The sequence below is a fragment of the Bradysia coprophila genome (genome assembly GCF_014529535.1).
Source record: "Bradysia coprophila strain Holo2 chromosome IV unlocalized genomic scaffold, BU_Bcop_v1 contig_81, whole genome shotgun sequence".
Classification (NCBI taxonomy): domain Eukaryota; kingdom Metazoa; phylum Arthropoda; class Insecta; order Diptera; family Sciaridae; genus Bradysia; species Bradysia coprophila.
This window is the reverse complement of record NW_023503375.1, coordinates 414,168-437,556: the sequence shown is the minus strand read 5'-3', so window position 1 is coordinate 437,556 and position 23,389 is coordinate 414,168. Positions and strand designations below refer to the sequence as shown.

At 33.7% G+C, this 23,389-nt stretch overlaps 1 protein-coding gene across 3 annotated transcripts in view; it reads right to left on the bottom strand.

The window, feature by feature from the left end:
• The window catches only part of LOC119072157 (nephrin), a 168,532-nt gene extending 146,104 nt beyond the window's left edge, over nt 1–22,428 (bottom strand). Inside the window, exons 1-2 of one of the 3 annotated variants that reach the window (XM_037177315.1) lie at nt 22,235–22,428; nt 8,339–8,410 (exon numbers count right to left, since the gene is read on the bottom strand). In XM_037177315.1, coding sequence (XP_037033210.1) covers nt 8,339–8,410; nt 22,235–22,289 — 127 coding nt within the window. In that variant the 5' untranslated portion in view covers nt 22,290–22,428. The remainder of the gene's footprint in view (nt 1–8,338; nt 8,411–22,234) is intronic. The other 2 variants (XM_037177313.1, XM_037177314.1) reach the window with 2 other exon arrangements.
• Nucleotides 22,429–23,389: the final 961 nt, after the last annotated feature.

Genomic DNA, 23,389 nt, shown 5'->3' with positions numbered 1-23,389 from the left:
TCAGCAGTGAACATTCTGGTCCCCATTCCCTGAGTCCAGAATTTAATAAGATTGCGTTAAAAATTTACCTTGAATTTTTTTTTTGTTAGCCCAGCAAGTCTATTCAATTGGCTGCTGATTGTAATCAGGTGGAAAAATTTGATTCAATTGGATTTAATGAAAAAAAGCATCACCTGCTCGTCATCAATATAAACGAGAATTTAATTAATTTTTCAAGAGATAATTGAGCTCAAATTTTCATTTATATGCTCGAGCACATTATAAACGAAAATCAGCTTGTGCCATTGGATGCAAGGCACGTTGGAAAGAAGAAACATTGATAAGAAATGTGCACACCAGTTGAGACACATTTCGGAGTGGAGAATAAAATATAATTTCGTAAAGTTGCAATTGAATAAAAGTCAATTCGAATGAAAAATCGTCGCAAATTTGTACGAAATTGTGCATTCCAGTATATAATTCCCAACTTGGAATATATTTTGCTAGTGTTACCGAAGCAATAGGTAGTTCCCGTAGGACACTATGGTTTTCAAATTGGTTTGAAGATTTTCGGCAGAGTCACGTCGGTCGTCGGGTAGAGAGACACGTAGACACGTATTTACCAATAAACTCCGACTCATATGAATTTATGGGGATGTCACAGTTTTGCCACAAATGTCTATCATGATTCGTTCAAATAATTGTACAATTCAATAAATAATGTCCGATGCAGTTTATTGTACTGAATAACTTATTCTATGCTGCGATTCGACCACTCTACATTCTCGACCAAATAAAATGTCAATCAGTTTCAGTTCTCATCAAATCACAGCCATAGACATAGAGTCATTTTGTATGTTTACTGTAGATGAAAGAGCTACGATGTTTATACAGACAGATCGCATAGATGTGCAAGAAGTGTTCTTTTTCATTAATCCGCGCGTGTAACATACCAGCTATGAGAGCATCATCATTTACGTAATCAACTACGACATCATCATGACATAAATAGTGTTGGATGTGAACTGTGTGTGTATACATCGTTGCACGGGATACTCCATGAAAGTTTCAGTTATTTTGCTTCAGGATAATTGGACAGACAGAAATATATTAAAGGAATGAACACGTTGAGTGGTATTACATGCAATATGTTTTTAAATGTGATGGACGAATGTTATAAGCTCATGGATATTCATTAAATTTGCCGAAATTTTTGAACTCTTTTCATTGGATGATGGCTCCATTTGATGCATCAAACATGAAAAGGTAGATTTTCGTCTGTTTTTAAGCTAACATTTTGGTACATAAAACTTAATGGCGGTAATAATTTTTAAGAGTAAGTAGCAGCCGGCAAATTATATATTTCCAAAAACGGCGATCTTTGGCGCACGATTTTTTTAACAGCTGCAACTTAATTCCCATTGTGTAGCACCTGTTAACATAATGTTCTTCTTCGGCTTTTAATGATGAATTTATGAATAAAATAATAATGCTTTCAGCTTTGAAACTACAACACGAAAAATGAAACAGAATTTAATATGCCAGAGCTAACCTTCAACATTTCTGTTGTGGTTGAAAGAAAATTGTAACAATCGGATCCATTTCAGTGTTGAGTTTGAAGGCGAAAGTTTACCCGAAATTTTTTTTATTTTTATTTTTATAACCCGTTAATAGCGACTATAACGAGAGTGTTTTATAAATCAAAAATTTGGTTTTACAAATTATACATTAGTCATTTAATGCGTTCCCTACTCAATTAACAAAATCACACTTAATCGATGTACACATGCAATGGTTCATGTGTAGTAAAATTTCACAATTTTGTGTTATCATGCGTTATCGACAGTAAAAATCAAAAGAAGCGATGATCTGCGCTGTCATGTGGTCTTATATTGCAACATCTATGTTAAAACAAATGAAGTAATAGATTTTGTATCAGGTACGATGTGATACTGTAAACAAAAGAAGTAACAGATTTAATGACACTTTTCTTTCGGTATAGTGATCTATGCTCATGCGGTGCAATTGATTACTGCGATATATTGCTCTGTCCTCTTAAGTCTAGTTAGTTTTTCTTCGTTGCGAAATTAAAAAATTGTTCCTGACATTGTGTTTGAATGATGAGGAGGGCAAAAATAGGCAGCTGGCTTTTTTTTAATTTAAAAAAATATTTTAGCAACTCCGAGAAAAACGTTTTTTTTTTAATATTTACGTTGGTTAGAGTTAACCAACGTGTACGTATATTTTAATGAATGCCTTTCTAAAAAAAGTGCTAAAATTTTTTTTTACAAATTCTTACAAATACGTACCCCTACGTACCATTTAAACAACCTGTACAATAGGGTGGGTCGATTTTCCCAATTTTAAAATCCACAACCAGTAGGGTGTGTGGCTTGAAGAGACGAATCGATCTGCATCATTAGTTTTTGATGTCCGATTACTTTTGAATATCCCATGACAACTTTTACGAGTTCAGCGCCTTACTTAATTTTGAGATTTTTGTACATTTTTTTTTTCGTTGGATTCTCTTCAAATAAGTAAGTTGAAGACTTGTAATGATAAAAAGAAGCTTTTTGGTAAAATTTTCACACAAAAAATCTATTTCGATTCATAGTCTCGGTTTTTGTTGCTATCTTCCAAAGAAAAAATAAAGTAAATAACAGAAATCAACAAATAGTACTATCGATTTAATGTTTTTTGTCTTTCATTCGATTACTTCCGACAATTAAACTTAACATTCTGATTGTTCTGTATTACATTGCTAACAATGAACAATCGTCACATTTGGTTACTCTTAGTGAGTAAGAGTAGTTATAATGGCAGAAATGGAAAGTAGCGACGCTGAGGGGTCAATACATGCTCAAGCTTGTTTTTTTATTCGTTCACGTGTGTTCAACGAAGAGAAGCTACCGACAAAGATAGATATCTTCTCACGTATAATCAAGGACTATTTTCGAGAATTTTTTTGAGAAATTTAAGAAATATTTCTTTAAATTTCTCAAAATTTTACAAAATGTTTTTGTTGTTTTTGTGAATAAAATGTAAGAAAATTAACTTTGTTAAGTGTCTAACGATGTTGATAATAAATTAAAAATTTCTGGAACTGATTTAGAGAGCTTGAATTACTTTTTCGACTGTAGAAGTTCGTTGGTTACTTTTATACAGACAGACATAAAATTAAAATGCTAGTATCTTTCACTTTTTTGAAAAAAAAAGAAAACATTTTCTGTGAAAAGCGTTCAAAACTAAAGACATGTCAGAGGGTACCGAAAACAGTTTTTCGGAAATAACTCAAGAAAAGATTATATTAAATTATTGTAATGTTGTACGAATATCGGCCTTGGAAAGACCTACAGGTAGAGTATACGCACTGCTTGGTGCGAGTAGATCTACGATAGTTATGACTAAAATATAGCAGATGTTCGTAGTCCGCCTTCCTCGGTGTTCCACGGAACTGAGTATGTGGTGTTGTAGCTGGCCTCATCCACTATCGCTCCACATATAAATGAACCCAGTACTTTTGTGTTGGTGCTAAAATGCAGATTTTTTCCGTCTTTCTGGGGGCTCTACAGGTGGAACATCATCTGGAACGGTACTGCGGCAGTCATTGCCTATCGTCTACTATTCTTTTACCTTATCAATAGGAAAATGCTTCGCTACAATGTCGTCACAATAGATCCAATGTTAGGAATATCAAGAGAAAAATTATTAAATTTTCCTCGGAGGATTTTAGGCAAATAAAGTGTTAGCGTCTAGCACATGACTTCAGAACTCCGGAACAGCAATTAGTTTTTCAATCGGACCAATATTTGCTACGCGACAGGAGTTTCGATAAACGATGTGATCAAGTGGGACCACTCACTCTCCTCACTCACACTATTTGTTGATTTCTGTTATTTACTTTATTTTTTCTTTGCAAGATAGCAACAAAAACCGAGACTATGAATCGAAATGGATTTTTTGTGTGAAAATTTTGAACTTATATGTGAAAATTGTGGAACAAGTGTGCCAATTTCGCACATTTTTTTCCAAAAAGCTTCTTTTTATCATTACAAGTCTTCAACTTACTTATTTGAACAGAATCCAACGAAAAAAAAAATGTACAAAAATCTCAAAATTAAGTAAGGCGCTGAACTCGTAAAAGTTGTCATGGGATATTCAAAAGTAATCGGACATCAAAAACTAATGATGCAGATCGATTCGTCTCTTCAAGCCACACACCCCACTGGTTGTGGATTTTAAAATTGGGAAAATCGACCCACCCTACTGTACAATCTCTTTTATTCTGAGACCTTCATAAGAATTGAAACTATTTATGGGTGAAATTCACCCGGTGAATCATCATTGAAATCTTGTCTTTTACAGAATTCTATACCAAAAACCGACTTTCTCAACTTCTGTTAATAAATCGCACTAACTGAATGTCGATTATTATCAGTGTTTTCTTCCCTTTTTATAAAACTTAGTTCATTTAATGCTGCTTGTTTGTTCATCTTTAAGTTTACATTAAGCAAACACCAAAACATTATAAAACTTTGACGTAAAATACAATTAAAATTGAAAGAGACGTTAGATTATTTACACTTTTACATTGTAATGGTTTCATTTCTGTTCGACATAAAAGCGTAAGAAACACAAAAAAGCACACCAGATCTGTGAGACAGTTTTTAAACAACAAAAAGAGTGGAAAACAAATTATATTGTAATAGTGCTTTCGTTGGAAAATGTGTACGTAAAGTACAACACGCCAGAAGGTATTTATTTCGTACATGCACAAAACACATAAACTTCATATTATAATATAAAAGTTTAAAAGCGCAAATACTTATTACATCAAGTTTAAAGAGATATCGTTTGTTGCCATAATGCATGTGATTAAGATGAAATGATATTGTGTGCAAGGGAATAGAAAAGTGAACTCGATGGAAATGCAGTACAAGATATAGCGTATGGGAGGTAAAACACATTCTAGCTGCCAAAGGAAACTGATATAATATCATAGACACGGTTGCATTTCTGAACGGAGTGATCATTGACAGTGTAATTACACGAGGCAGATTGAAGCATAGTCTAATAAGCATACAAGATATCGAAAGCAATAAAAATCGACGCGGACTTGAATAATTCAAATCGGTGCACAACGGCACCAGATGATGATGGATGAGAAAAGAAGTGTATTCTTTCATGCGTCGAAAATAGTACTTTTCATGTATCAAGCACAGCTGCCTACGCGCTCAGCATGTAAAATTCTTTACAGACCGCGGGATAAAATTAAACGTCTCGTTTTCGTGGTTTTATTGACCTCGGCTTCGCCTCGGATCAAAACAATTTACACAAAAACACGTTTTGCCATTTTTTATCCCCAGTTATGTAATAATATTTTACATGCTACATGCGTCGAAAACCGTACTTTTCATGTTTCAAGCACTTCTTTCGAAGCCCTCAGCATGCAAAATCCATTACATAACTCGGGATAAAAATGAAAAGTCTCGTTTTCGTGTGTTTATTGACCTCGGTTTCGCCTCGGATCAACAAAATTCACACTCTACTTTTCATCTTTTTATCACTAGTTATGTAAAATACTATTACATAACAAGTTATAAAAAGATGAAAGTGGAGTTTTCGTGTGAATTTTGTTGATCCGAGGCGAAGCCGAGATCAATAAACACGAAAACGAGACTTTTCATTTTTATCCCAAGTTAATGGATAGGGGTGTCGAAAGACGTGCTTGAAACATGGAAAGTGCAATTTTCAACGCATGTAGCATGTTTTCGACGATTGTGGCATGTAAAATACTATTTCTTGATTTTCCATGAAATGATTCAAGCATTCATAACTATGTGAGACGCCACATCCAGCGGAATATAACACACAAAAAACGCACCAATTTTTCAATAACACATACACATCAACCACGCGCTTCATCTTCAACAATAAGAACTCATCAATTTCAAATAGCTTCTTAGCTTCTTATTCAACTCAATCGCATGTACACACATAGACATACACACATAGGAGAAGCCAATCCATTCAATCCATGAAAATCATAAATGAAAATGTCTCACACAAAACCCCGTAAACATTTTTTACATCATCTCAAGATTTTATTTGAATTTCCCATCATATGAATAGCAAATAAATCTCGTTCATATTAAACGACATATTCAAATGAACACAATAATAAATAAACGAGAGATCCAGAAAGGAAGAAGAAGTAGAATAAAAAAACAAGCAGAGAGAGAGGCAGAGGCAACAAGAAAAAAAAATTAAATATTTATATTCAATAAAAATAACAAATTTGAAAACGTTTTCCCATTCATCGATAAAGATCCATTTACTGAATGCGCCACTATTCATGCAGTAATCCTCAGATTTGCAGAAAATATCAATTGGAATCACGTTATTCAAGTTTTCCTTTTTTCCCCATACATATAGGAGAGATGTCCGTTTAATGTTATGTTGGACATACAAGGCGACCACGTAACTCGATATTTTCAGAAATATCTCCTCGACGACATTAGAGTTGTATAGGAACTGAATCACTAACGACACAAGTATATAGGCAGGAAGAATCTGAGAACAGTTATATAGATGAACGTACCGTTGTTATACACAAACGAAATACGTTAATACACTTTTTCGGCTTATATATTATTCATCTGGCACAACTTCTGGCATATAGTTGACATATCAAGGAAATCATAATGTTCATTTATATTTTCATTTTTTTTAGGTACGCTGGTACATACAGTCTCATTGGAACAAAATACGGAGAATTGTGTGTATTTGGAGTACTACCTCCACGCACAAGGTGTTCATCAAATTTCATCTCATATGTTTGAAGTTTTGATATGACAAAATAAAAACGATGATGTGAGTTATCGAATAACAAATTAGATTTGTGATATGCGCTTCCATCGGGCGTTGCTACTTCGAATATATTTAGACGGAAATACCGCACGTGTATCATTCTTCCTCTTTTTATATGCTATCGACATTTACTTATCGCCGTACAAACACGCAAAACTCTCGAAAATGTGAAATGGGAGACACGTTTTGCAAAAGCTCCTCTTCTTCACAAATTACGGTATTTAAGTTTTAAAGGAAAAAAAAGCGAGCTTGGCGTATTTTTCTTTACAGCTCTGCAGCGTAAGGTGACGATGAGTCCGAAGGGACGAAACATGTCACGTTTAAACTCAAACTGAGAGAAGTTAAAATTTATGGAATGTGGTGTCGAAAGCAGCAAGAGGTCGGCGTGCTTCCACTTTCGGAACGGAGGCACCATCATCCGATATGAAATCATGTAAAATGACTGGAGTTGAGATAAAATTTATTTTATTATGTTTACAGTTCATTACGGGAGACTGTGAAGTGCAAATACTTAAAACGCTGTTAACCAGTTGACTTTGTATAAATCTTGAGTTATATATTAGGTAGTAAAGTCCACAGAAACTGTTTGAAGAGAGCTAAATAACTGGAATCGGTAAATAAAAACTTTACTAAAACCGAAACACCCTCCACATACACACACGTATGGAAAACCAGCATAAATGTAAGTAGACTATGGAGACTGAGGAATATTTTATGATGAACCAGAAACACCGTACCACCACAGCATACACACATAGCATACATAACATACATCTTCATAGCTAAACTCCCATATACAACATAAATTTCATAATTTAATACCATTTTGAATTATTCCTGCTTTGTTGTGCGGTTTTAGATCCCCCTATTCCTGTCCGGCAAAACATGTTATTTCGGGAAATTTATGGCCTTTGATAATGGCGTTATGAATAACATCTTTCTTATTATTATTTCATATATTTTCTGGGTTAAGGCAAATGTCAGCGAGCGTGTAGTCTCGGAGAAAATGGTCGCTGTTAAACGCTTTCGAAAATGACAAGAAAAATTAGGAGCACTAAGTCGGTGGAAAATTTAATTTCATTTTTTTTAAATGCATTGTACAATGAGCGTAATGGTTTGATTATAAAGCGGCTACGGAGCGGTATTATTTTTCTCCAATTTTTCATTTTTTATATTTCATTTAAACTTTCTCGGCTTTTTAGCGTTTTAACACAAAGTTCAAACATTCTCAAAAAAGGTTAAAGTTTTTAAGTATTTTATATAAAAGTTAAATGCAAGAAATGAAATACAGAGAGAGTTCTTTTGAAAAGAAAAAATAGCCAAATGTATACAGAGTCATACACAGTGACGCGAGCAAGGGAAAACTTTTTCCATACTTTTTCCTTTAACCGAAACGAGGAAATTGTGTGAAATCCGATTAGAAACATATTTACGCGACGACAGGTTAAAAAGAAAGAAAAGGAAGAAAAAAAAGTAATTTAAAACTCACCTGTACAAATGAATGTTAAAGTCCACATTAAGCTCTTTAATTCCGTCATTTCGTTGAGTTTCGGTGATAATCCTGAAAAAGACGAGAAAAACATTTTTTTTCTTTAATAAAACGAGTAGGATCAATTATTTATGTGTTAGTTTTAAAGTGTCCCATGAAGCATGGGATTATAGTCATTTAACGACTAATGGAAGAGTGTCAGCCCAGGATTCATAACGAATGGCAAAGTTTCAAACAGCTGAATGGTGTACCAGCGCCACAGTCTTCGATATAAATAGATGTTTTAAATTTTGAGATGAATTACGGCATCAATTTTATTTCTTCTATAATGTGTCAAGTCTACCGATAGAGTACTTTTCACTTTTTCACTGAAAGATGTCGTTGCAACCAAACTAATGTCAACAGAAAAATAATTAATTTTTTACTCGACTGATTTTAGTCAAATAAAATGCCATCGTATGAAAACCTGATTACTGTTCCGGATATTTTTATTTGATTAAAATCCGTCGAGTAAAAAATTAATTATGTTTCTGTTGTAGCGACATCTATCAGTGAAATAATGAATTTTACTCTATCGGTAGAGTTGACATAGAATAGAGGAAAGAGAACTGATTCCGTAATCACTCTCCAGGTTTAAGACTTGATCAACATTGTCTTAAATATCTATAATATGTTATGTCATCTGTTGGAAAAATCATCACCAAGGCGCCGAACTTATCCATTGGATCTCCCGGCGACGATTACAAACGAAATCAAATGATGTAGCGTGCAGTACAGATGATAGTCAACCTTCCTATTTAACGGAACTCTCGATATCGCATCGAACCTTTCCAAAGGATCCCTTGGCTACATTTGTCATCGCCTACAATCAATTGGTATGGAATGCAACGACAATAAGAACAACATGCCAAGTTTCCTGTTCAATGGAACTCCCGATGTCACATCGAACCTTTCCAAAGGATCACTGGCCGTTATTGTTTTCTAATTGACTAAGTGCAATTTGGTTTGCAACCGAGTGTAGAAATTATTAACGTTTGTAAATCGAAAACCCGTACGAGTAAATAAATAATAATGTCATCTGTTATCAACAACAACACAAAAATGATAATTTAGATCAGGCGTGTGTTCTATTATAGCAAATATTATGTTAAATCAAATGAAATAAAAGATTTTGTAGTAAATCGAAGAAAATATCAGAATGAAGCAGCAGATTTACTGATTTGTACGGTGTTCGTGATAACTTTAGAAACAATCAACAAAATGAACATTTTAACGACTTCGATGTTTAAAGGCGACCCACCGGAAGCCACAAGACACTTTGAACGCATTTGTTCTGTGTCTATGAATTTTAGAGCGAGACTTTTAGAATATGTTTACTTTGAACTTGATGATGAGTTGAAATCTACTCCTTGATTGTTTTGGATATTTTCTGAAGTTGCCACAAACTCTTTTACTTCATCCGATTTCGCGCACAATTTGCTATAAGAGAACACAAGCCAGAGCTCAATGTTTATCTTTTACGTCTTCGTCGATAACATATGAGTGCAGTAGAATATTACTGTTATCACTGATAGCTTACATAAACCGATGTAAGAGGTCTAACATCGAATGAAACATCGAATGTTCTTGAAACATGGAGGTATTCTTTTGAAAAACGACCTATGGAAATCGAACACATTCGTTGAGAAAAACAAATTCTTGCGCGTAGATAGATATTGGTCCCTAGAAGCAAAAACCATGTTCAAAAAACTTCGACGATGTTTGTGGTGCTGGCTGTGAAAGCTAAAAACAAGCACTTTTCTTCTGGAAATTATTCCGGCTATACGAAACATACAAGGTCGTGTGAGGTGTCATTAGAAAGGTAATTGAATGTACTTTCGGGGCAAATAGTCTTATATGGGTATAAAGTTCATTCACGACGAGTTATGAGTAGTTGGAAGTATGGGTAAAATTTTGATTATTTCGGCGGATTTTCTGACGGTTCCTTTGTATTCTATGACTACTAACGACTATTTGTCCCGAAAATACATGCAATTACCTTTCTAATGACACCTCACACGACCTTGTACATTTCGTGTAGCCGGAAAAATTTCCGTTAGAAAAGTGCTTGTTTTTGGTTTTCGATCACCTTCCACCAGCCACACAAGCTTCGAAGAATTTTTTGCAAAAGAATCTTTCTAACGATGTCCATTGTTATGGAAAGAATGACACCATTCATAGAATATTTGGCTCGTGTAACCGACATCAGTCATCGGGTTGCAAGTGGGATTCTTACGTTATTACTCTATTGTTTATGCATAATTGAAAGATATTAAAATTCAGTGATAGCAACATTCATCAAATATTATCTTGCTTCGTAATGGTTATTTCCAAAAATCTCTATACTCCAACCGTACACTAAAAGGATTTTATCTATGCAATCTTGGTCTCTATGTCTTTAGAATATTTACTGAGAAAATATAATGTGTTCACAGATTCAAAAACACAGAATAATAGTCAAGTATAGCTTTATGGCGCATAGTGTGGTGCATGGAATAGCAGCACAAGAAATGTTCAAGTTCCAATATCATTAAATTCAATCGAAAATCGAAGGATTATCGGTTAAGTGAAAGAGTATAATTTTCAGAATTTTCGTTATATTATACACGAGACTGAGAAGGTACTACCACTAGGTACTTAGGAGTATTTCAATTTACAAAATTGCTTTAGCGTATTTGCAATGTTGCATTTAAAGTATGGAATTTTGTGAATATTCTCTATTACGTAACAAGAAATTAATCGAAATTTATATAGTTCTAGAGGCATAAGAGAGGTAAAATAAATTAAATTTGTTCTTAATGCAAGCAATATTGCTGTGCGATGCAGTTACATTGAAAACATTCTCCCGTTCTATATTTTAGGTGAAATGCACTTACAAATGTTGGAAAATAAATTAAAATTTTCAATCTGACTGAATGATTGATTGCATCTTCACTGCATATTCAGCACTGCACTCGGAAAATCTCAGTCATATTTTACATACGACAATTGACTAAAGTTACTCGTCTAATAAATACGGTTAGAAATATGGTACTAGTGTGAAGAATGTTATTTACACTTGAGCAACGAAATAGAATGGTTAATTGTATCTAATGCTTATTATATCAGCCTCCACCGAAATGACATTCAGTTTCGGAAAACAACACCAAAATGAAGTGTATTTCAGTGTTCCACATTTTCAATCCATATCAAACTGCATTAGCAGTTGTTTTCCTAACTTTACTCTGGCATGTATGGAAGCACCTATACCCAGTCCGCAATTTAACAGCATAATATTCAAATGTTTTATAAGGTGTACAGTGCACGATGCATTGTGTATGGCTCGGTCGCACAGAATATGTAAATAACATTGAATTGAAATGAAAATTAATTTGCAATTTCACTTTGAACACTTTGTCACGTTTATTTACAAAATCAGTGTGCATTACCGAGTGTTTGGAAGTGATTGTAATGAATAGCACAAGCCAAATATGATCGAATGGAAACTTCACTCGAGAAATATATTGTAGTCGTTCGCTCGGTCGCATCTGTATGCATTTTGATTTATGTTAGCTCATACAATAAATTCATATGGAAGTGGATGTAACCAAGGACTTTACTTTCGATGATATGCTTTCTGTGAGGTCAATATTTTGGTAGCTACCATTCCACTTAACAGTCTTATTCACTGTTGATGTTTTACGATGATTTCAATGGAATATTTACAGTGGTTGGACGAAGTTTAAGGTAAGTGATTTAGCAATTTTGTCTACCTCAACGTCATATGCTACGAATGTAACCGCAGAAATTTAATCCTCTTCAATTAAGCTCGCTCTTCATTTAATTGTTTCCGAAATGATTTGAAATCTGACCTATCCGAATATAGGATAGAACAACATTACAATTTTTCAAAGCCAATTCTAGTAATTGACATAAGTGCTGAGTTAAAAAAAAAAAATTCAAGCTGATTCATGGGTATGGGTATACAGAGCGCACTGTTTTTTTCCCTTCTTTTTATTCGTTTCGCAACCGATTTTGTAATTGAATTATGAGAAGTAGGAGTCATATACATTTTTATGATTTATTACATTAAGACGGTGATCAATACATTTTATGGAATGGATTAATGTCTCTCTCTCTCTTTTAGTGCGTTTCGGTATAATATTCATATTGGGCTTGTCAAGCGTATTATATTCGATTAACAAATTGTCTACATAATTCAATTTACGAAAGTGACAATTTTAAAATACAATTTTGTTGATATCAAGGTTAAATAATCCTTTTACAAATCTTTATATCTCTGGTATTTACAGCGTTTCAATTAAAGACAACAATATAAAATTTTGGTGACCTTTAAACAAAGAATTAATTCGACAATTAAAACATTACTGCAGACTGGTCTAGACGGGCAAATTTTATGTTTGAAGATATTAATTGATGTTATTTCAGTTGAGATTTTATTTAAGTGATTTATTGGTCGATAAAAAAAATCTTTTCACAATTAAAATTACGAAAATTGAGTCGTTAAAATCGAACATTTTGTATACTGAAGACAGTTCTTTGCTAATTAATACGCCCATGGACATATTAAATCCAACAATTTCAATTCCAATTCATATTATTCGTTCCACAGCTACCATACATACACATGCGTACGTATAGTAATATTTCACTCATCTGATAACGCATGTGGAACGAATTATTTGGATTGTAATTGATGGATCTGATAATTCCTTCTCTGTATTAACAAAAAAAAATCATTCAATTAACGTGTTCAAAACAGTAGTGTAGACAAGCCACTACAATATTCTCGCTAAAATCCTTTAACAGGTGTACGCTTGCTAGCCAAGTAACGTAATGAAACATTTATAAAGAAAAAAAAAAGTTGAAATAAAAGAAGTTGCATCGTTATTATATATGCTATGTTTACACAGCGAAAGAAACGAAACAAAACGGCAAAGATCGCATGTCGATATGCTATTTGACCTTCTTCCGAGTCAAATTACTGCAGCCAACCGATATAATAAATACAAATAACCCAACGCAGTGAAGAGCTATATGTATAACACATACCCACGATGAACGAAGGTTATTTTTAGTTTTTGTTCTTTTTTCTAATATATTTATAATCCCATACCCATGCAAACGGATAATTATTTTGAGTATTCCTTGGGTTTTTTTTCATTGCTGTTAGCAGGCATGTATCTCTTATGTATAAGAAGGGAAAGAAATATCGTCGCATGAGACCAAGTGTAATAATACCGGCATATTATTGACTCGTATTTTGAATATAAACAAATACAGCAGTTGGTGGTAGGTTTCATTTGTACTTTTTGTTTATTTTCTTTTATTACTTATTGTCACCGGCTAGAGGACCAATGATTTTTTGCAACAATAAAATGTTGTGTATATTGCGGTAACATTACTATTGAAATTGACCAATTTACCGAATTCGTGCAACGTCTAGAATAAGTTTTATGTTCTCCAAGCAACGTATATACGAATCTATGTCAATTTCATCAATCATTGCATCTGTTATCGACAATGAGGAAAAAGATCTAACTAACGTCGGTCTCCTTATTATACCAAAGTAAATGTTGAAACAAATGAAGTAAAAGATTTTGTTTCAATCTGGTTGTAAGTATCCACTGAAGTAGTAGATTCGAGTGATAACAAAGTAAATGTTGAAGCAAATAAAGTGAAAGATTTTATTTAAATCTGTTTGAAAATACTTAGAACAAATGAAGTAGTAGGTTCGATCGTCAAGTATCCGAACGATTTTTTTTTAAATTTTGTGAAACGTTTTCACCGTATTTTGCTGATTTTGTTCGAGTTGTCTATCTGTATTGTACATTGTTAAAAGGAACTTCAAATTTGTTTTCATCCAACGCACAGAAGTTGGATTGCATATCGTTTCCGTTACTTACATGCATTTAACCTCAAACTACCCACACTAACTCTTAGCAATTATTCAAATCGAAAATAATTAAATTCAATAGAGAGACCAACAGTAGGTGTCATTTACTAATGTTTATTGAATGGTGATATTGCACAACGATTTTAAGACAACTGGTACATAATGGGTTTTGTTCGGTCAGTTAACTCCATCCACACTCCAAATCGTCTGGATGGACAAAGAATAACTTTTGTGAAGGACCTTTTTATTAATGAAATAAAATAAAAAGCGACGACTGGACAGGTATTGAAGGAAGCGTGCTAATCGGATTATGAAAATGTGTATTAGCTCATGGCTGCTCAATAACAATTATCACATCGTGTAATTACATATATGAACACATTTCACATGAAAATTGATTGATCGACGGATTGGTTGACCAAATGACCAGTAATTAAAATAATAGCGTCGTGTTCATGAGTATGTATGCAAATACATTGTCTCTCTTGTTTTCGACGTTCAATTACGAAATGAATTTTTTCTCTGGCGTTTTTCTTGTTGGTCGTATTGAACATAATTATTGGTAATTGAAGGATGCTATAATGAAGCGGTTTACATGGTATCATTAAAAGACTTGGCTATTATTACATTAACGTCGGTAATAAAAGGGTTGCGACTATATCTTTAACAATTATGATGTTGTTGTTGCTTGATCTTATTATATAAACTACGCAAACAGTTTATAGTTTAAAACAGTGCAACACGTGCCGTTTAAGTATACACATCTGCCCCATTGTTTCCACTGTGCGTCTCTCTATGTTACCTTTTACCCTTGGTGACTATACACAATTAATTTGAAATGATTGTTTATGTTGTTATATAATTATTGGCGCATGATATGGACACATAATGTCGATAAAGAAAATCAACATTTATGTTAGAATATATCCGCTTTATGTGTCAGCAATGTTTTGCGATTAAACTTCATCTAATAAACGACTTCCTAACATTAATTTTCTTCTACCTGTTCTTGTTTTAATATAGAGGGGGATCGAAAGTTGTGTGTAGGCTCGATGTGTATATATACAAATATATATAAGTGAACAACAGGTAGAGAGAATTACGTAATGGCATTCTGTTGACATAAAAATATAATTGAGTAACTATATTTTACTTTTTGGATGCGAGCTTAAGTGGAAATGTTTGTTTATTAGGGACTCTCGTGGGGTCATTAAACGATAATTTATTGAAGCGTTAAAATAGAAATTAGGTTTGGAAAATGTTTGGCTTTAACTAATGATAAGACAGCGTTTCGTTGTTAAACGATACGGGAAGGCATTATAATTAATGTGGTTACGGCTATCAACAATTAATAAATTGGAAATTTTGATTCAATTAGAATCGGAGACTAATTTTTGAAAAAGCATTTTGCTACAATTTCCTGAATTTTCACCAAGAATTATTTCCGTAAAATACAGGAAAATTCAGTAGAATGTAGGAAAATTTAGGAAATACTTTCCCAAAGATAGTTCCTGATTCTTGCCCTGATTACAATATTAAGGCAGATATTGGTTCAGTCATTCGATCATCCCCATTATATTACATAGACTGCTCAAAATGACGTTAAATCAATGAAATTTCATTTTTCGTATAATTCGTTAATTACTCACGTCTTCTTTCTGCATTTAGATATTTACTACAATACATACTGTCTTGCTGGGATATTTTTTGTTGAGGAAATTTGTATTTCGAGTCGAAGGCAATTAATACATCTCACACGTCGAACAAAACAAATCCAAGCAAGACAGTGAGGTATTGCTTGCGGCCAGAAAATGTTAAAAAAACATGATTTGGACGAGACAGTAATGAGACGTTTTCTAGCCGCAAGCAAACAAAACTTTTTACCGTACATGGTTACCCCATTCAGCAAGGTGTAATGTGTATCACTACCGCAAATTCTCTTTCCCTTCACAATACAGTAACATAATATATATCCAACGCTCCATCCTAACGCAAAAAAGAGCAAATCGCAACAAGAACACAATTTATTTAGAAAACACATATATATATTCTGCTAAGCGCTGCTACCCCTTAAAACGTGAAAACGCTTAGCTTATTGCCGTTACTTGATATATTAGCCAATAAATTTTATTTTATTTAAATAACTCAATGGCGCTTTATTGGAGAAGCGAGAGGAAAAACACCATGTCAGCAGGGTATTTTATTGTATATATTATACGTTTGAGTATTTGACGATTTTACAATTTTTTTTTTTTTTTATTATTTTCTGTATCACACCCAATGCAATACAATGTTTATGTGTCGATTCACGAATAGTATGAATCGAATAAATATTGAATGAAACAATGAAATACGTGAATGTAAGTAGGTTAAATTCTGCTCTATGGGGCTGGCTTGTTTGCGATATCAACATCCATAAATTGCATCGGATGCTACAACAACAAAAAATTTCGTTACAATTTTTGTTGTGCCAAATTCTATACCTACAGCAAATGCTGCCACTGAATGAAAGAGACTTTAAGATATAAAGAATTTTCTGTTGAAAGAAACTAAAGCCATCAAGAAGTGAGAATGTTCTTTCTGTATCGGCTATACGTATATTTCATACAAAATAGTTTATCATCAGTTAGTATTCATCACATCACCAATAAGTGTTTAACAAGAAGTTTCAAGGATTGCCAAACGAAAAGAACTGAAAGGTTTGATTCACAAGTAGTGGCTGTAGAGAGGGTGGAAAAAAAGACATTAGGGCCACCAACAATAACTACATAAATATCACTACACACAGGAGAGTATATCAATGCCATGGACATGCTTAACTTTAAACGAACCATCGTGGAAAATATTCAAGTCATGAATTTCCATTACACGTGCCAATAAAAATAAACGTTTAGATCCCATCAAAATGCAATGGAAAACCAGAAAAGTGGAGAAAATAAATGAGCTCTGAAAGAATGTTTTCAAGAGTGTGGTCGAACATAATACGAGTTTGAAATTGCTTTCGTGATTACGGTTCTCTTTTGACTTCCAATTAAATTTATATATCGAAGATTTTCCGTCCGACTGTAGTCACTCTCAGAAGTGACAGGCGTATTTTTCTCTTACTCTCATAATGCAAAAATCTGACTTTATCGTCTCAAAAATAACATTTTAATTCCCAACATCCCCACACTAACAATATTCGTTTTGAATTTACTCTCCAACTAATTTGAATGATACCTTTCTGGAGATATCAAAATCTAATCTCAAATGAGAAGATGTTTCGTAAGCCCATTCCTCAACGTTCCGGAAGGATCTTCTTCCGAATTCATTTACAAACACAATCCTTTCTGAATGGGGTGGAAAAAAATAAATACAAAAGAAGAAGAAGAAGAACTCCAAACCGAAAATGGAAATAGAAAACCTATTTCACTCCGCTTTTTCGATGTGTTTCTATTATTATATACATCTCTATTTCAAGTTGAAGGAAAAAAAAAACAATAGAATCCATAGAAGACTGTTCGTTCGGTCGATGTAACGCCATATCTCAGCCGTTCAGATGGGGAATTTACTTCTTCTTCTTTTTCGGGGAAAAAGGTAAATAAATATGAATAAAACATTTAGAAAATCAGACGGAAATTTGAATTTCTATCTCATCTTTTCGCTTGTGCTCTTAACTAAGGTGAATAAGAATTTATCCTCACAGAGTCAGTGGATGGATGCATATATAAAACTACCATACAATGCTCTAATAATTCACATTTGCTTCATTTTCTACCATGAAGAATTGTGTTGAAAGTAAGATACTTTGAACAGCATCAGACGAGTGTAACGGGGAAAAAATAAATAAATTTGTATTTGGCGTAACGATACCCACGGTTAGGTAAGCTGACGTGAGATAGAATACACCTTACGAACAAGGAGTCATACAATAACCTGGAAAATTTATTTCACCCAATAGAATATAAATTATTCATTAGTAAGTAAGTATAAAGCTATGGAGAACTCAAGTCAAGGCATTAATAACACGGATGGTCGTATTTTTGTAAAGAAAAAAATTTTAAGTTTCTTTTCGACACAAAAACTAAACACCAAGTCGTTTGAAATTTATATAAGTTCCCGAATGAATGGAAGGGAGAGAATGCAATTAAAACTTTGGCGTCACTGGTAAATAATTTAGCCAATTTTTTTTATCTCGTCTTTTCGCAGTGGAATGAATGCATAACACAAAAATAAAAACCGACCATACCAAAAACTGCCACCCTCCAGTTATGAGGAAAACCGTTCGTATACGACATCATAACCTGATCGCGACGAATTCAATTTTGAGATGGAAAAAAGTATGCGAAATTTAAAGTTGAAATTTTGTAAACAAAACATCATACCGAACATAACAGTGTCGGGGAATTGAGGAAACACAACAGCAAACTTTTATTTAAGAAGTTGAGGGACAGAGAGAAGCATAAAATAATGATGATATGGTGTTCGTAATGAAATTGTGTGTTCGGAGAATGGGACAATTTTTGATGTCAGCCAGCGAGAAGGCATATTCAAAATGTATAATAATGGAAGTGGAAAAGACAATGGGATTTCGTGTCAAAGTTGGCGTCTGGAAGTTTATATTGCTTTTAGTTTGATATAAAATGGAAGAACACGAGTAAAAGAGTGTATGACATAAGGATGCACTTAAAATGAAATCATTCGGAAATTTCGTTATTATTCGACTGTGTACAGACATTCGACACGATAAAATGGCACGATGAGATGATGAGCGGAAATTTTACACATTCCCCAACTTAATTAACGGATCCGTTGCGGTCCACATAGAATTGAGCATAATTATGGCCCGAAGCCAAATCCATGGGGGAATTCTTGAAATTGCATTAGCATACACACAATGATTATTTAGGTAGTCCCGAGATAAATAAGTGGCAAAATTATTCGGTCATTGACACTACGTTTGTGCGGGACTGCATTGCATATTATGGATACGAAATCGGAAAATCTATGACACAACTTTCTAGCGAGTGTATAATCCTAGTTTTTGGCTGCGTTTCAATTAAATTGAGAATAATTCTGCGGATGGTGTATTTAAACGTATCGATAAAATGTTCGGCAAAAATATTCCGCCAATTATTATTTGTGAGTAAATTGTGCAATGGACATGTTTAGCATTAATAACACAACAACAACGCATTAGGAAACTGTTCAGAACAATTTACGATGAATGCACGAATAGTTACAATCAACGAACAAGCACATAACCAGTTGCAGTCAATGAACTTCCAAAGTTTAATTACGAAATTAATAAAGTAAGATAGACGTATAAAATGGAAGCTGGATGCTCTCTAAAGGATCGTATATAACGTTCAAAACGTACTCATTACATTTTCAATTTACCAACGCGTATAATAAATAGCAAAATATTGAGTACCTCACTTAACATTATAACGCAGGTCTAAGTGCACTTGTAATGATCTTCTAATGGATATGGTGCAAAAAAAGAGAGTATTACAACAGACGGGTATTATGTTGTATACATGTTTGCATCGAACAGAATATTTTTTTTCCTCGTCTACATTCTGTAACGCAATGCACCCAGCTGCATATGTGTTAATTAATGTTGCGAATTTGAATAGCAACGTGGTAATGAATTTAATTGACACTCTAGTTGAAAGGCTTCAGCCACGTAAAAATAACTCAATTCATTGAAGTTTCCATTCGTAATTTGTACAAGGGTCGCTTATTCGATGGTACAGTGCACATCTAACGCATGTGTGAGGCTTTGTCAATTTTTGAATGAAATCAACCTTATTTGATTACCTGCACAAAAACACACTTGGCAACAATTTTAAACTTTTCGAACTGATGGTGCCCTAGATGAGGGGTCGGTGTTCTGAGTATAAAACACATATATCCGTTGGTCCTAATCAGGTTTTCGACAAAGTCCGGTTGGAAGGGCTGACCAAACAGATTTTATAATTCGATCATAGATTCGAACATCGATTTTCTAATTTCAAAGAGCAATGAGCTCTGGCTGGTGTGTTGTTATACAGCAAATTGAATGTTAAGCAAATTGAAGTAAAAGATTTTGTATCAAACTCTCGATTTGCTTCAAACAATGGAAGTAACAGATTTCACGTGATTTTCCGTGATACGATTGCCGTTAAGAAGAATTGAAGTGAAGTGATTGTGAATGTGTGTTTTGGATGCTCAGGACATCGAGTACTATCTGACCGACTATGCCACCATCATCAGTGAAAAAAACGGTAAGGTGTCGCCTAGTGATAATTAATGGAATAAAATCAACGAAACTGCATCAACATAATCCATTAATTCACCCATGGACTGCTCTTCCAATATCCAAACTTTTTCGTTAATTATTTTCGGGTACAGAACCTTCCAACCACATAACATTTAATTAAACCGAAGCAATAATAATTAGTAGCGAGGAAAATGTGTCCTATTCTTTTCCTACACAACATATTTGTCAAGGTCAAAAGCAAATAACCTATTAAACAAACTAATGTTGGGATAGGGTGTGCAAAGCCATTAAATAAATTGAACGAATGTCAAATAAAAATGCCTATGCTTACATACGAACACATCTATGTCCAACAACAACAAAAAAATATTCCATTTAGAATATCGGATATCCTCACTTCGTATGGGTCCCGTGTATGGTATGGTACACACACAACAGACCGTACAGATATAAACGGCGTTGTTATATTACAGCATTATTGTGTCAGTTGAATCCGAGAAAAAGGAAGAGGGCACAATCAATTTATATTCCTTAACTTTTCTAACCCTCCCGATCGGAATATATATTTTTTCATGCTGCACAAGAACACACTCATAAGCCATTCCACGCAGAAGGAAGGGCAAAAAAAAAACGTGTTATCAAAAGATAAGATCAGTCTGAATGTTCAATGCCAATATCACAAACCCATTTTCCCTCTCTTTTTCACTCCCTCGTCTTTCTTTATGCTTTGGCCTGAAAACACACACAGGAATGTTTTTGAACGAAATTGATTTTTAAATTTTCAATTTATTTTACTGGAGTAGGTCTGCTTTGTGTATACATAGATATACGTATACCCACCTTTATGCAGGTTAATATTACGTTCAAGAAAGTCTATATTTTCGGTTTATGTACTGGGGGATCACATCCCTTCCTGTTTCAATTACAGTCATCACAACATCTTCATTTATCAGAAGAGTCATCATCACCCCTCCCGAGACGGCGAACCAATGTGTCGGTGATTAGATGGAATTCATCACAAAATTACGAACAATGGATAAGTTTCGCTAAAGTTCATGACCTTATTTTCGTTTCTCTCGTATTATATATGTACACAACATCTAGAGATACGCTGAATTGTGTTTCGGGTAGCAGTTTTCGATGTTTTGACTATATGGTGCGAAATTGGTGTATAGGAAGATTACAAAATACTTTCCAAGTATTATATTTATAATGACTAATTGTCCTTCAGAAACATTACACAAAATCTTCCAACATTTTCCACATTTTTCAGAAGAAAATTTTTTTTTTGGACAGATTGCGTGTTCTGATAAATATTTAACTTGGCGTAGGAGTTTCAAATTCGATTATCTCTCCAGTGAAACGTTAATTTTTGTGTCGGGGTTGGTGTGATAATAACGATTTTATTGCTTAATTACATTTAGTTTGGGACATGATGTATGATGGGGCCGGTATACGAGGATAGTTAACCCTTTAACACGTCCTTTCTTAATTTGTGTCTCATATATGGTCAAAGGATTATAATACATATAAATGGTAGCAGTCAAGTGTGCGGTATGGCAGAGAAATCGTCTACGGTCAGTTAAAGATTTCGTATTTTATTACAACCCTATAATTGTGGGTTAGCTTATTGGATCGGATGGTCTTGGACACATTGCCTTCTATATCAAATTTATAATATTATTAATTGTGGTTAACCTCTAAATGCTGTATTTACCTTTGAATTGATATTTAATCCGTTTGTTATCCATCAGAATGTGGTTGTTTATCATCGATTTTCTGTCGTATTTTTTCTTTCGTTTTGTAATAAATAAATTTTTATTTTTATTCGGGTATCCCGGGGAATAAAATACTTTTCACAAATTTTTCGTTATGATAAATGAATCCCCAACGCACACACTGCACATAAAAAATATATTTTATTATGTTTTACACACAATATCCTTTTTTGTTTTAAATGTAAAAAAAAACAACGGCAACACAAAGTTGAGTTTATATTGAGCTATATATCCGTTTTATGGTTTTTGAATTATGTGAAAAAAATAAAAACATAAATAATTCTATGACAAATCCACGTCTCTATATGAAGATACACGATTTATGTGACATACATATACGTTCTGGTATATCAGTCGGATTGTAATAGAGAACGGTTTAATCTTTGCAACAGCAGAAAAGCAAGAAAAAAAAGTTCTTTCGGAAACTACGAGAAAAATTTATCACAAATATCAGAACATGTAAGCTTTGGCACGTTCCACATGTTTAGCTTCATGCTTTTTTTAAAAAAAAGTCTTTTGTTTATCCCGTTGCGTTTTCTATCTTTCACAATACGATTTGCAACTTATATATCTCGTTTTTCTCGTCTACTTGTGAATGGTACATTGATTTTGTTGATCGTTTGTTTGACAAATATCCAAGCACGTTTAACTCTTCTTCGTTCTTTTATTTTTTATTTTCTCAAATATTTCGCCGGAAAATTTGTAAAACACTCCGGATTTGATAACACACACACAGAAATGTACACAAGTTAAAGTCGAGAACAGTGAGCCTGGTTATAAATCACAGATAAATCTTCTCCGGTTCTATATTCTCTTTTTTGTTCAACGTTTGGTTGTTGTTTTTTTTTGCACTAAAATTATATTCACCCAGAAAATAACACAACAAAAAGTGAATAAGAAAATTTATTACAACAACACAAATGAAAATAACAACACAGTTGTACACTGGCCAGTTCGAGGATAGTACAAATATATGGACAAAAAAAAGTATTATCTCCAAATATCAGACACTGCGCCAACAATAAAAGCGCATAGCAGATGAGAGGAAATTTATGTTCCACACAGCCAACACATAACAACATACACCGCACAAA